Below are 14,091 nucleotides of genomic sequence, written 5' to 3'. Positions count from 1 at the left end.
GGGGGAGGCAGAGAGCACAGCACACACTCCTTTGCTTTTACTTTGCTCAACTATTGAGCAGTCTGGTGGCTCCCAGTGCGAGTGACGGAGCCAGCCCTGAGTTCCAAGCCTGCTCAGTAAGACAGCCCTGGGCCTGGACTAGCAGATGTATACGGATGTTCATCCATTTACATCTGTTAATGTCTGTATCCGTTAACATCCGTTTTTTTGAATGGAAAAAAACCCAATTTTTCTACCATACAAAAAAAAGGAATGGATGAAAAACGGATGTAAACAGATGAAAACGGACGTAATCGGATTAAAAATGGATGTAAACTGATGAAAACGGATGTAAACTGATCTGTTTTTTCTTTCAATATATGTAACTGAACTGATGAAAAAAAACGGAATGCCCGTGTGAAAGGACCCTTACTCTGTTTTCCTAAACAAACATTATCAGAAAGAATGATGCAGAAGGGGGAATGAGTGCAGATACGACAGGCCCTGGACTGCATAACAAGGAATTTAATCATTTTTAAACAATATCCAATATATAATTAAACTAGCATGCTTGTCTAAATAATAAACAAGCAATTATATAAAGGCAAATAACTTACTTCTGTACTGACAGCTTCATCTGATGGATTAATTAAAACTACAGTTTCTAAGACATCACTTCTGTGATGAAGAATTTTCTGACCTGTCAAAAACAAAAAAGAAAGATTAATCATACGAGGCAAACTCTTGTGTAATGATATTGGTATACATTTTAGTAGGGATGCACTGATACCATTTTTTGATTGGTGAGTAAAATACCGATACTTTTGGTCAGGTACCCCCCAATACCGAGTATTGTATGGATGTATGGATGCAAATTGCACTGCAAAGAATAGCATGCGATTTGAACAGGAATACAATTCCTTTCCAAATCACATGCAGTTTCCCCACTGTTTGAACCCAGGATTGTCATAGCCCAAGTTCACACAGGAGTGGAGCGGGAAACCTCCCTGCAGGCATCCCATAATATGAATGAGCAGAGAGTGGGAGAGAAGGGCGTGTGGGGATGTATACCTGTGTCGGCCATCAGAGGATGGAGGCAGATGCTCAAGATTCTCAGCTGTAGGAGAGGATAGAAAGCTGGCAGGCATTTGAAATCCCTGCAAGTTTCTCTCCTCTCCTTGCAGGGATGACAGCATAGGTTAAATGACTTTTGATTGGTCAGCACCCTTACAGAAGCTGTCTAGCTCATACTGTCATCCCTGCAAAGAGAAGAGAGAAATCCACAGGGATTTGAAATCCCTGCCGACTTTCTAACCTCTCCTACAGTTGAGAATCTGGAGCATCTGCCTTCATCCTCTGCCTGATAGCTGGGTATCGGGAGCATTTTCACGAATATGAGTACTTGTGAAAATACTTGGTATCAGCACCAGTACCAATATCGGTGCATCCCTACATTTTAGATTCAGTACTCTTAATATAGAAATATTAAAATGTTAGTTAGAAGCATGAAAAGAGCCTAAAACAAATTATATAGAACCTGGAATGGTCTCAGTTTTAGGCTTATCAATTTTTCAGTGAGACAACAACACACAAAGTGCAAAAACGTACAGCAAACAATCAGCGTTCATGTTTTACTTATATTACTTCCAGAAACTTAAAGTGGTTGTACACATTGTACACAATGTTGTATACATTACATATACCCAGTGAAGTGACTAGCCTCAGATGATGCACAGAGATAAAACAAATCCTCCTACGTAAGTTCTACCTGTTTCTCTGAGGTCTTCTCTTGTCTACAGCCATTTAAAGTCCAGAATTTATAAAGCTTGTCTGAGCTTTCAGAAAACGGGGATGGAGAGCTGAAGTTACACACTGTAAAGCTCAGTGAGGAGAGCTCTGAGAACTGACTGGGAGTAAGGGACACCCCCCTCCACACACACACAGCATATAGGAAGGGAGCTAAGGCTGTCAATCACAGGCTGTGTGCTGAAAGTCCCTCCTCTGTCACCTATTTTCTCTTGGTGTCAGGAAAACTTGCCAGAAGTGATCATGCTGATAGCAGAGGAACAAAGCAGAAGGCAGAAATGACACTTAGTGCTCTTAAATGAGACAAATATACACTGTAGAGGGATATGCTTTGTTCATATTTTGTGTTTACAACCACTTTAAACCCTATACAGGAGGAAGTGAAGACCAGTAGTTGGGAGAAAACCAGAGTTGTCTAAGCAGCGCAGTAATGCCTTCTGAAAACAAACGGTATTCACATATCCCAAAAATAAGAGGATTATTCCTCATTTCAGGACACTGGGTAGAGCAATGCACATCATTGCCTTTTGCCCCTCCAGCCAGATGCACTTCGAGTACAGTGCAAACATAGCCTCTAAAGAGGAAGGACCTCCAGAGAGGAAGGACCTCTAACTCTGACCCCCCTTCCTGGGTGGAAGACTCCTGACAAAGGCAAGGTACGCCATGGTCTATCTAGACCAAAATCAGGTGGACTTCACTCCTTTGGGACTAGCCAAAGCAAGTCCACCAAGTACTTGGTGAGGGGTTATCCCAAACAAAGACCTCTCCAGGTCGGGAGAGGCAAAACACTCGTAGGCCACAGAGCCTTCCCTCCAACATTTGGGCAAGCCCTGATAACCTGCACCCTCCATCTCTGTCCATAAAAATGCAACAAACCACATCTGCAATGCAAGTGCCTGTGATAAATAAGTGAAAACATAAAAAGTGCCAAGTGCAGATACACAAGGCAGACCTTATGGCTTGTATAAAAATTACCCATGGAGTAGAAACAAAGCTTGCCTATAAGGTGTGTGCAAGAAAAGCGATGACATGACTTAGCACCAGTGAAAGCACAGTGGGGTCCCATACCCACAAAGATTTCCTGGCACCCCAAGACTGCCACCTCCAGGGGGGTACATCACCAGGATCTCCTTGCGCCTCTTGCTTTCTCTTGTGTATACTAGGAATTGCTAGACTGCAAATCCTTCAGCTGGTATAAAATTTGCCACATAAATATGTATTTCAACTGTGTATTTAGCCCTTTCTCTAGGGTTTAACTTTAAATAACAGTACTGGTACGTCGGTCAGCTACTGTATGTAACTTTATATAATTGATTTGCACAGATAAGAGTTTTTGGAAAGAAATCAATTCAGGAGCTATTATGTTTAAATGAGCCTTTGTGTGGCAAGATTTAGGCTGTAAAATTGGGAAAGAAGGAAATCAATGTTTTCTTCCAAGTGTTATTACGTAAATGGCGCATCTTCTGATTCAAATGACAAATACATCCTTGCAGGCAACTACTTCCAATAGCAGGATCAATCGTCTGCTACAGATGGAAGCAAAATACTAGGTGTCCTTTTATAAGTACTACAGGATAAAATGTGCCCATGACCCATACACACAGCTGTGTTCAGCTGGGGGTTGTAGACAAAGGAAAAATCTGTATTTGTGAGTCAATACTCTGTACTGTATAATAGCTTTTTATTAGTTTTTAAATTGTCCAACAGATCTTCATGGGACAGCACCCAAATTTGATATATTCTTGCTAGACATTTACAATATGCTTTCACTGTCTTCCTAATAAATCATTTGTCAAGTAGACATCCATATTTAACATCTGAAGTATTGCTTATATATTGAACAATTTTTGCATCCATTTGAGATGTTCTAAAATGGCCATATGTTTATTTTTTTGGCCTATTATGTCCAGATATGTACAGGTATATATAATATTATTTATTTGGAGCCTGTCAAGCTGGGACAGAAAATTACCTTCTTGGCCCTTCATTCACAAAAGCGATATTCCTGTTTTTGTTTGGTTTTTTTACTTTGCTTGTTCACAAAGGTATAAGTATTTTTAAAAATAGCATTGAAACATATTTATTTTGCCTTGATGTATAGGTAATGCTTTGCAGAAGAGGCATTTCTCTGTACATCACCATGGCTTTGGCACTCTACCGGAAAATTCAGTGTTACAGTAAGAAAAAAAATGCCATTCCTACCTTATGTCAACATGAAAGCTAGTTTAGTTACTTTCCCTTCATGTGTGTTTTGAAAGGATCTAACCCTGTACCTGGTGATACCCTTGGAAAAGAGTCAGGGCTTAACAGCAAGGGATTCAGAATTATATGACTTGGCAGATATATATGAAATATCACCTGAAGAATACAACATTTTGAAGGATAGTAAATCTCCTAGAAAGGTTGAGAAATGAATAAACTGCTGTACAACATTTCTAGGGGTGTCCATATTCACCCATCATAAAGCATGGAAGAACACCTGGGAAAAGGCCCAGGACTAGGTTGGAGCTCCCTAGTAGAACTTGCATATTAGAGAACCTGAGGATTACTGTTCCCCACTAGAAGGTTAATAAAATGTGTAGACATCCATGGGTGATGTTACTTTACCTACCAGTGAATTAAAGGGGAAGGCAAGTCAAAACCTAAGCCTAAATCTACTCCTACCACCAATCTAAGTCTATTCTATCTACCCTGTAAAAGGAAAGATGCCTATACTTACCTATTCTGAAATTGCTCCAGTCCAGTCACATGATCTCTCCAGCGCTGGCTATAGTGTAGAAGAGCTGACAACATTTTGAAGGATAGTAAATCTTCTAGAAAGGTTGAGAAATGAATAAACTGCTGTGCAACATTTCTAGGGGTGTCCATATTCACCCATCATAAAGCATGGAAGAACACCTGGGAAAAGGCCCAGGACTAGGTTGGAGCTTCCTAGTAGAACTTGCATATTAGAGAACCTGAGGATTACTGTTCCCACTGGAAGGTTAATAAAATATGTAGACATCCATGGGTGATGCTACTTTACCTACCAGTGACTTAAAGGGGAAGGCAAGTCAAAACCTAACTAAGTCTAAATCTACTCCCACCACCAATCTAAGCCTATTCTATCTACCCTGTAGAAGGAAATATACCTACTGTATACTTACCTATTCTGAAATCGCTCCGGTCCAGTCATATGATCTTTCCAGCACTGGCTTCAGTGTAGAAGAGCGACAGCTGACAACAGCTGCAGAGCCTGTGTAAAGAGTTACTAAATAATGTCCATTGTCAGCTGTCCCTTCTCTACACGGAAGCGGGTGCTGGGACCCGATGATGTGACCGGACCGGAGCAACCTCAGAATTGCTAAGTATAGGCATTTTTCCATTTACAGGGTGGATAGAATAGGCTTAGAATGGGAATGGGAGTAGATTTAGGCTTAGCTAGCTTCTGACTTGCCCTCCACTTTAACCTGAATGTCCAACCATTTTTCCTAGTTTTGGATTAGGCAGGTAAAGGTTAGAACCCCTGTCAGGATTTCACTGCTATTCAGGGTCCATTAAATAGATTTCCCCTCACATCCTATTCTGATGACAATGTTTTAACAGACAGGAAGTGAGGGGAAGTCTCCAAACACCCCCCACCCCATCAGATTTGTATTTCTGTCTATGTCTCTGTTACAGATAGTACCTCACTTCCTGTCTGGTGAAACCGATGTCAGCAGGACAGAAATTTAGAGGTAATCCCGTGTAGGCAATTGCAGTCTATGTTCTCCACTGTAGGCAGCACTCGGCCGGAAAGGTACTACAGCTGGCGAGGATGTCAAAAGAAACTTGGTTTCTCTATGGTTTCCTTTGTCCCCTAGGCAGTGTTACGGCTGGCTATGCTGCATTTAAGTGACCCAGGTGACCATTTTGGGTCAGCAGAGCCTTTTTAAGTGCTCTGGCGCTCTTTCTGGAGAGTGGTGTAGGGACAGTGCACCTATCAGGGAGAGCGTCTAGTGGCAGGAAAAGGTTCCAGACGAGTAGGGACAGGCTAGGTACACATCATCCTGCACTGGAATCCTCCCCTTTGGGCTCACACTGGCCAAGCAGCACTCCGCCCTCAGAGACAGATGCTGTTGGTGCATCAGAACTAACTACGACTTATAAGTATGCACAGAACTGTGAGTGCTCCCAGCTGGGTGCCATCCTAATTTGTATCTTTGAGCTGTTCGTGCAATACACATTTTGTTAATTGCAACCAGAGTGTATTTACTGCAACCGCACCATGCTGTACCTACCCACGCCCAGATAGCAGTAAAAATCCAACAGGAGTTCTAATCCTTCAGAATTCTATCCAAATATAGAAAAGACTGTTTTTGCCCTGCCATACACATTTAATATAGACACACTTTAAAAGGAATTTGTGAATATGTAAAAATGAGAGCTGCCAATTTTAATTTTTTTTTTAATGTACACTACAGGTCTGTCATACTCCTTCTGGCTTTAATGCCTAGTAAAGTGACGTGAAGTCTGAAAAGTCTAAACAAGTCAGCCATTTCAGTTTTTTTTTATCTTATTTGTATTATTACAGGTTTACCTTAAGCTTCTGACACTATTATTATTATTATTATTATACATTTACATTATTATACATAATACATTATTATACATTTTTGCTTTTCATTTTGACATTGCAATTATATATATATTATAAACATACAGGGATTCTTTCTTTAACAATGGTAAATCAAATTTTAAAAAGCTTTACATTTTTAAGTTTTTTGCATTATGCCCAAAATGATGCAAATTAAAAATTTTATTTTTTGTGCTTTCCTACTCAGTGTTGTCCTGTTGTCCTAATTTACCACAATTACATTGGAAGCTTGTACAGCAAATTAGTGTAGATAGATTTACTGGTGGGGAACGGGGGACACAGAAATTCTCTTATAACTTTGACAAAAGTAGCCCTAACAATAATTTTATCTGAACCTCCTATGAAGTGACAGTCAATAGATGGGGACTAGAACAGCAAATCAGCAAACAAGAAGAAAGCCAGTAGACAAACACAAGGTCAGAACAGCCGGCAATTATCAGAGGTCAGGATACATAGCAATACCAGCAACAAGTTAAACATCAAATTAAATGGACTCAGAAAATACTAAATCTATAGAAAGTACTTAAAAGATACTGTGATATATGGAGGGTATACATCAATGGAGACATATACAGTAAGTACATTATTCTTGTCTAGAAGTACTGCAAGATATGTCAAATACAATAAAATAGGCTCTTTATATTGTATATATTTGAGTATACACAAATATGAAAGTGTGAAGTTATGCTTCTTTTTTTTTTCCAATAAAGATTTATTGAGCATCGAAAAACATAAACATAGGCAAAAGCATTGGTTGTATCGATACAACAGTTTGCTAGAAGCATCTAGCCTTATAACGAGAGTAAGTCAGACAAAAAGAAAGAAAAAAACTTGGCATGGAAGTTGAACACAGAAGAATGAGGGGGCAGACCCCAAACAACAACTTAGAGAACCAATAGGAGGATGTGAATCTAGGACAAAAAATAAACAGGTTTTGAGTAACTATGGTCATAAGAACCTATTGTCAATATCGTGCGTAGATTCATGATAGACCAGAACATGGAATCACTGACATTAGAGAAAATGTTTGAGAACGGTGGATGTGGAGAAATTACATTGAGGTACGTTGATTGATAACGTGATTCTAGGCCAGGTATGAAAATGTTCAGTTAGGCATGCCGGAAGCACCGTCCCAGCAAATGCTTCTTTCCAATTTTTTTGCTCTTCTTATGTGTTTAGGAATTAATTTAAACACTGCATTTATTTGTTTTAAACTGTCAGTGAATATATTCTTTATGCAGTCAAATGCAACAGAATGCCTGAAATTCACAAAAATGTGATATATGCTTTATCATGCCAATGTGATTTCAAAAATAATTTTCAATATTTTCAAGTTTTCAGCTTTCATGAAAATGATACCTAGTGATCCGGCTATGACAGTCTTTGTTCAGGTACTTCCTGTTATAGGATAACAATGCTCTGTCCATGTGGTCATTTCGACAGACAATAAGCAAGCATGCTAAAATGAAATTGAATAAAAGGTTGGACTGAGATCTTTTCTAGGGCCATGCTTACCTTATTGCAGAAATGCTGTGCTTTTTAAATAGGAAATGTTACAATACAAATAATAATAATAATAATATAAATAATAAATACTTAAAGCAATCAGATACCTACAACATTTTTTCCATTTTAAAGGTAAATATTAAAATGCCAAATTATGAAATGGCACACTGGCTTTATAAGCTATAGTAAAGCCAGTACAATTCTCAAAGCTAAGCACCAGACAGATATAAAAGACACAGAACAATGCAGCTCTGTTATCATTGAAGCGTAGCTAAAATTAAAAACAGAACAATCAGCACAAGGGGCCTAACTTTCACATGTGTCCCTTGTGCTGATTCCTTTCCTTTTATAAGAAATCCTCCTCTGTACATGCCCCCACCCCTGCTGCCGTAATCATCCAGTGTGGCAGGGGTTAATACAACTAAGAGAATGTCACAGATGCCCATTAATAGAACCCAACTCTACCCGCCCTTTCTGCCTGCCTGCTCCATTTATAGAAGCTGTATTACAACTTCTTTGGATTAAACAGATCTAAGGATGGAGGATGGATGATTGATAGGTCCGCCTGTCCTCCATTCATAGATCCTTTTTCATTGATAGAAGCTGTTCTGGACAATATTAGGTGTGTCTTCACATTCTACTCTATAAACACAATTTAAAACAGTAAATACTACAGATTTTCCTTTTAACTCCTAAAACTGTCCATGGCCAGCTGACTTTTCCATTTACATCCTGGGACTATAGGATTGCTTTATATTGATTTTCTCTGATGTATACATAAGGGAAAGGAAATGGGATCATCAAATGCATTTCAAGATACTGCAAGCATTTTACAGTATATGTAGTCCTAATGTTACGTCTTATTAGATGGGGGGTGGGGAGGTAATTGCCACTCATTCTCTGGTTATCAGCAAATGTAAAATTATCCACTTTCTTTTTAAAGGGATAATAAAGTATATTTTTTATTGTGCACACTTTTAAGTTTATATATAGTCAGGTCCATAAATATTGGGACATCGACACAATTCTAACATTTTTGGCTCTATACACCACCACAATGGATTTGAAATGAAACGAACAAGATGTGCTTTAACTGCAGACTGTCAGCTTTAATTTGAGGGCATTTACATCCAAATCAGGTGAACGGTGTAAGAATTACAACAGTTTGCATATGTGCTTCCCACTTGTTAAGGAACCAAAAGTAATGGGACAGAATAATAATCATAAATCAAACTTTCACTTTTTAATACTTGGTTGCAAATCCATTGCAGTCAATTACAGCCTGAAGTCTGGAACGCATAGACATCACCAGACGCTGGGTTTCATCCCTGGTGATGCACTGCCAGGCCTCTACTGCAACTGTCTTCAGTTCCTGCTTGTTTTTGGGGCATTTTCCCTTCAGTTTTGTCTTCAGCAAGTGAAATGCATGCTCAATCGGATTCAGGTCAGGTGATTGACTTGCCCATTGCATAACATTCCAATTCTTTCCCTTTAAAAAACTCTTTGGTTGCTTTTGCAGTATGCTTTGGGTCATTGTCCATCTGCACTGTGAAGCGGCGTCCAATGAGTTCTGAAGCATTTGGCTTAATATGAGCAGATAATATTGCCTGAAACACTTCAGAATTCATCCTGCTGCTTTTGTCAGCAGTCACATCATCAATAAATACAAGAGAAGCAGTTCCATTGGCAGCCATACATGCCCACGCCATGACACTACCACCACCATGCTTCACTGATGAGGTGGTATGCTTAGGATCATGAGCAGTTCCTTTCCTTCTCCATACTCTTCTCTTCCCATCACTTTGGTACAAGTTGATCTCGGTCTCATCTGTCCATAGGATGTTGTTCCAGAACTGTGAAGGCTTTTTTACATGTCGTTTGGCAAACTCTAATCTGGCCTTCCTGTTTTTGAGGCTCACCAATGGTTTCCATCTTGTGGTGAACCCTCTGTATTCACTCTGGTGAAGTCTTCTCTTGATTGTTGACTTTGACACACATACACCTACCTCCTGGAGAGTGTTCTTGATCTGACCAACTGTTGTGAAGGGTGTTTTCTTCACCAGGGAAAGAATTCTTCAGTCATCCACCACAGTTGTTTTCTGTGGTCTTCCGGGTCTTTTGGTGTTGCTGAGCTCACCGGTGCGTTACTTCTTTTTAAGAATGTTCCAAACAGTTGTTTTGGTCACGACTAATGTTTTTGCTATCTCTCTGATGGGTTTGTTTTGTTTTTTCAGCCTAATGATATCTTGCTTCACTGATAGTGACAGCTCTTTGGATCTCATCTTGAGAGTTGACAGCAACAGATTCCAAATGCAAATAGCACACTTGAAATGAACTCTGGACCTTTTATCTGCTTATTGTAATTGGGATAATGAGGGAATAACACACACCTGGCCATGGAACAGCTGAGAAGCCAATTGTCCCATTACTTTTGGTCCCTTCACAAGTGGGAGGCACATATGCAAACTGTTGTAATTCCTACACCGTTCACCTGATTTGGATGTAAATACCCTCAAATTAAAGCTGACAGTCTGCAGTTAAAGCACATCTTGTTCGTTCCATTTTAAATCCATTGTGGTGGTGTATAGAGCCAAAAATGTTAGAATTGTGTCGATGTCCCAATATTTATGGACCTGACTGTAGCAGTGTTCCACTTAATGCAATTACTGATGTGACTCTCATATTACATTACAACTTGTTTTTCCATAGGTCTCTTATTATAATAAATATATAGATTTGTAAATTAGCCACTAAATTTTAATTCAACTGAGATAGGATATCAGCCACATAGGGAATGCATTGCTTTCTCTGTCAACTATCTTGACTTGCAGTGAGAAGGAACAGTAAAGTGTTGTATAGCACTGCAGGAAGCAGAGCCCACATATGTATTGTGCACATTCCAAGCTATACAAAGTTTTCAAAATATTTTCACGCATTAATATTATTTACATCAAGTTAACAGAAATATCAGCTTGGATGTCACATCACTTCCTGAAAATTAATCTATCCAAAACTGAGCTCATATTTCCTCCCCTACCTGCCCCTTCCACTTAGTGCTCTGTCAAGATCAATGGCTCAACCATCAACCTGTCCCCACATGCCATGGTGCTAGGTGTAATCCTGGATTCTGAACTATCCTATCAGCCCCATATCCAACAACTGTCCAAAGATTGCCAACTCAACCTCCGCAACATCTCCAAGATAAGCCCCTTCCTAACCAATGACACCACAAAGCTTCTAATTCCCTGGTCATCTGCTGCCTTGACTACTGCAGTTTCCTCCTCACTGGCTTACCTTTGCATAGGCTATCCCTCTTCAATCCATCATGAATGCTGCTGCCAAACTCATCCGCCTTACCAACCGTTCTGTGTTTGCCACCCCTCTGCCAGTCCCTCCACTGGCCCAACAAATAAAATTCAAGATACTTACAACAGCTTATAAAGCTATCCACAACTCAGTCCCGAGCTACATCACTAACCTGGTCTCAAAATACCAACCAAATTGTTCTTTTGGTTACTTCCAAGACCTCCTGCTCTCTAGCTCCCTTGTCACCTCCTCCCATGCTCACCTCCAGGACTTCTCCAGAGCTGCTCCCATCCTCTGGAACTCCCTTCCCCAAGGTGTCCAACTATCTCCATCTCTGTCCACTTTTAGATGATCCCTGAAAACTCATCTCTTCAGAAAGGCCTATCCTGCTCCCACCTAACAACTGTACGTGTATTTTGTCCATCAGCCCATCCCCCACAGTTATTACCTTTTGTATCGCTTGACCCTCCCTCTTAGATTGTAATCTCTAATGAGCAGGGCCCTCTGAATCCTCCTGTATTCATTTGTATTGTAATTGTACTGTCTGCCCTTATGTTGTAAAGCGCTGGATAAACTGTTGGCACTATATAAATCATGTATAATAATAATCATTTCTCTCACGTTTCTACCACAAAAAAAAAATCTTGAAACTCCAACAATAACAAGCAACACTGTGCAAAGTAACAGGTTTACTTTACAAGAGGGACGATAAGCAGTTAGTACTTTGCTTTCCTGCAATCTCATGCCACCTCCCCCCCGCCCCAAGCAGAGCTACTTTGGGCAAAGCACAGGTTCGCCCTACGCTGTAAAATGCACCGCCACCTAAAGCAGAACTCCAGCTGTTTAACTAATGGGCCATTAAAAGATAAAAAAAGATGAAGCAGCTTTTTTCAGCTTAAATCTAAAGCTGTTCCCTGCAATACTCCCTTTTCACCACTATATGTCTTCAGTCTGATGGCCAGTGTAATTCAAGAAACTTCCTCTGCACCTGGCCAAACCTGTAACTGGACAGTGAAGTGAGAAGCAGTGCACTCATGTTCCTTGTCAGCACATGAACTGACTGGCTGCCTATGCTGCCTCTTCCTCTCTCAACTGATCACTGCTATACAGGGACTGAAAAAGACTAATACCAAGTCACAATAAGGTACTAACATGGCTTGCATTTAAAATAATAGATTTAGACCCTTTTCACACTAGCTACATGTTAAAAAGCTCCATTGGGCTGGAGTCCACTTTGCCAAATGCTGAGAGGCGGTCGGATGAGCGGTTTCAGTGTATCCTACTATTTACATTTTTTTCTTTTTAACTTTATTGAGCGTGTACACCACGCCACACTCCAGTGTCAGCACTGCAGGATATTGTACTACAGTGACCTTTGGTGTAGCATTCTTGCATTTTTCCACACAATACTTCATGCCAGCATTGAGGAGTAAATGGGGCACATAGAAAACAATTGGAAGTGACTGGCGTTGACCGGGTGCAGAAAAAGCTATTCACATACGGCCCTAAATAATGCATTAATGATAATAGAGCTGCATTATTTGTGCCTTTTACATCTGCTTTTAGTTTACTGTTAAGGAAGTAATAACAAAATCAATAAAGTCATTTTAACAAGAGCTGAAAGACTTTCCGGAACTTAAAGAATATGTTATCCCAACATTTCATATTCCTGATATGTATCTGTTGTGCCATGTACTTGTGTTAAAAACTACCTTGTTCTCTGTATTTCTTCCTTTGTGTGAAATACCTGGTGATCCCGACAATCCCCTTGCTTTCCTATTTCAAAATGACTATGCCAGGCATACATCTCAGCCTGCTTGGGCTGTTCTGGGAGAACAACCTGCCTGTCTTCTAATGGCCAAGACTGGCTGACACGCTCCCCTGCACAGCTATGCACTGGGAAGATCAGTGTCACTGTACTGTTGTTTATTTGCCTCCTGCTGACTCCCCCCCCCCCGCACTCTCTCTCTCTATATATATATATATATATGTATATATTTATATATGTGTGTGTGATTTTCCTTTCATTTCTATTTTGACCCGAATGGGTTGTTTCATAAGGTGAGGGTTCACATTCACAAAATGGCTTTTGCTTAGTTTTGGGGGAAGAAAGGTTGCAAGATGTTTCATATTACTATGCATATCTTCTTCCAGACATTGTGCTTGTATTCCATAGTCTGTTCAGCCTAAGGCAAAATGTAGGCTTTAACAAATGAAAAAAGTGTGTGTGGACCCCTGCGCTATCCAACAAATAACAATGTGAAAATAAGATAAACTGAAATGAGATAGCTGCTGCTAACATCAAAATGTGTTCCCACAAAAATGACAAGTAATAAACAAACAAGTGATGCTGCGCTGCTGACACACTGCTCAAAAAAACGTAACTAAATAAAATGTCCCAAATTTAGATTATACATTGTGAGATCAAACAATCTTGATACAATAACAATTCTTCAATAAATCTTGTGGTGAGCACAGACAAACACACATGTGAAAGGGATCAGGAACAGCACTGCAGCAATGAGAAACAAACAGATTGTACAGAGCCCTGCGCTGTTTGTCAACACAGGGTTCTGGGCTGTAATTGGACACAGGCATTCAGCAGGTCTCAGTCGTGAATTGAAGGAAGCCTGCTGATAAAATCCCGCTGTGTCCAATCACAGCGGGAGTCAATCGAAGGGAGCGCGCACCCTGATCCTGGAAGCCACTGCTGACATACAGATGGATATATGAGACCTCCATTGCTCTTAAAGGGATCGATCCCTAGCTCTGATATGACAGTCAAATGCACACTTAAGATATCTGATTACTACCATATGGCTATGGATTAAGAAAGTGGAAAATCTTTCTGTCTATTCGTTATCTAAGCGCATTTTCAT

General features: G+C 40.1%; 1 protein-coding gene across 1 annotated transcript in view; it reads right to left on the bottom strand.

Annotated features, from left to right (window-relative positions):
- The window catches only part of MAP1B (microtubule associated protein 1B), a 130,270-nt gene that overhangs the window by 30,641 nt on the left and 85,538 nt on the right, over window positions 1-14,091 (bottom strand). Inside the window, exon 3 of the mRNA XM_089689016.1 lies at window positions 597-679. Coding sequence (XP_089545142.1) covers window positions 597-679 — 83 coding nt within the window. The remainder of the gene's footprint in view (window positions 1-596; window positions 680-14,091) is intronic.

This window comes from Staurois parvus, unplaced genomic scaffold (genome assembly GCF_062004578.1).
Source record: "Staurois parvus isolate SC_StPar_1 unplaced genomic scaffold, SC_StPar_1.0 ptg000466l, whole genome shotgun sequence".
Classification (NCBI taxonomy): domain Eukaryota; kingdom Metazoa; phylum Chordata; class Amphibia; order Anura; family Ranidae; genus Staurois; species Staurois parvus.
This window is presented reverse-complemented; position numbering and strand designations above follow the sequence as displayed.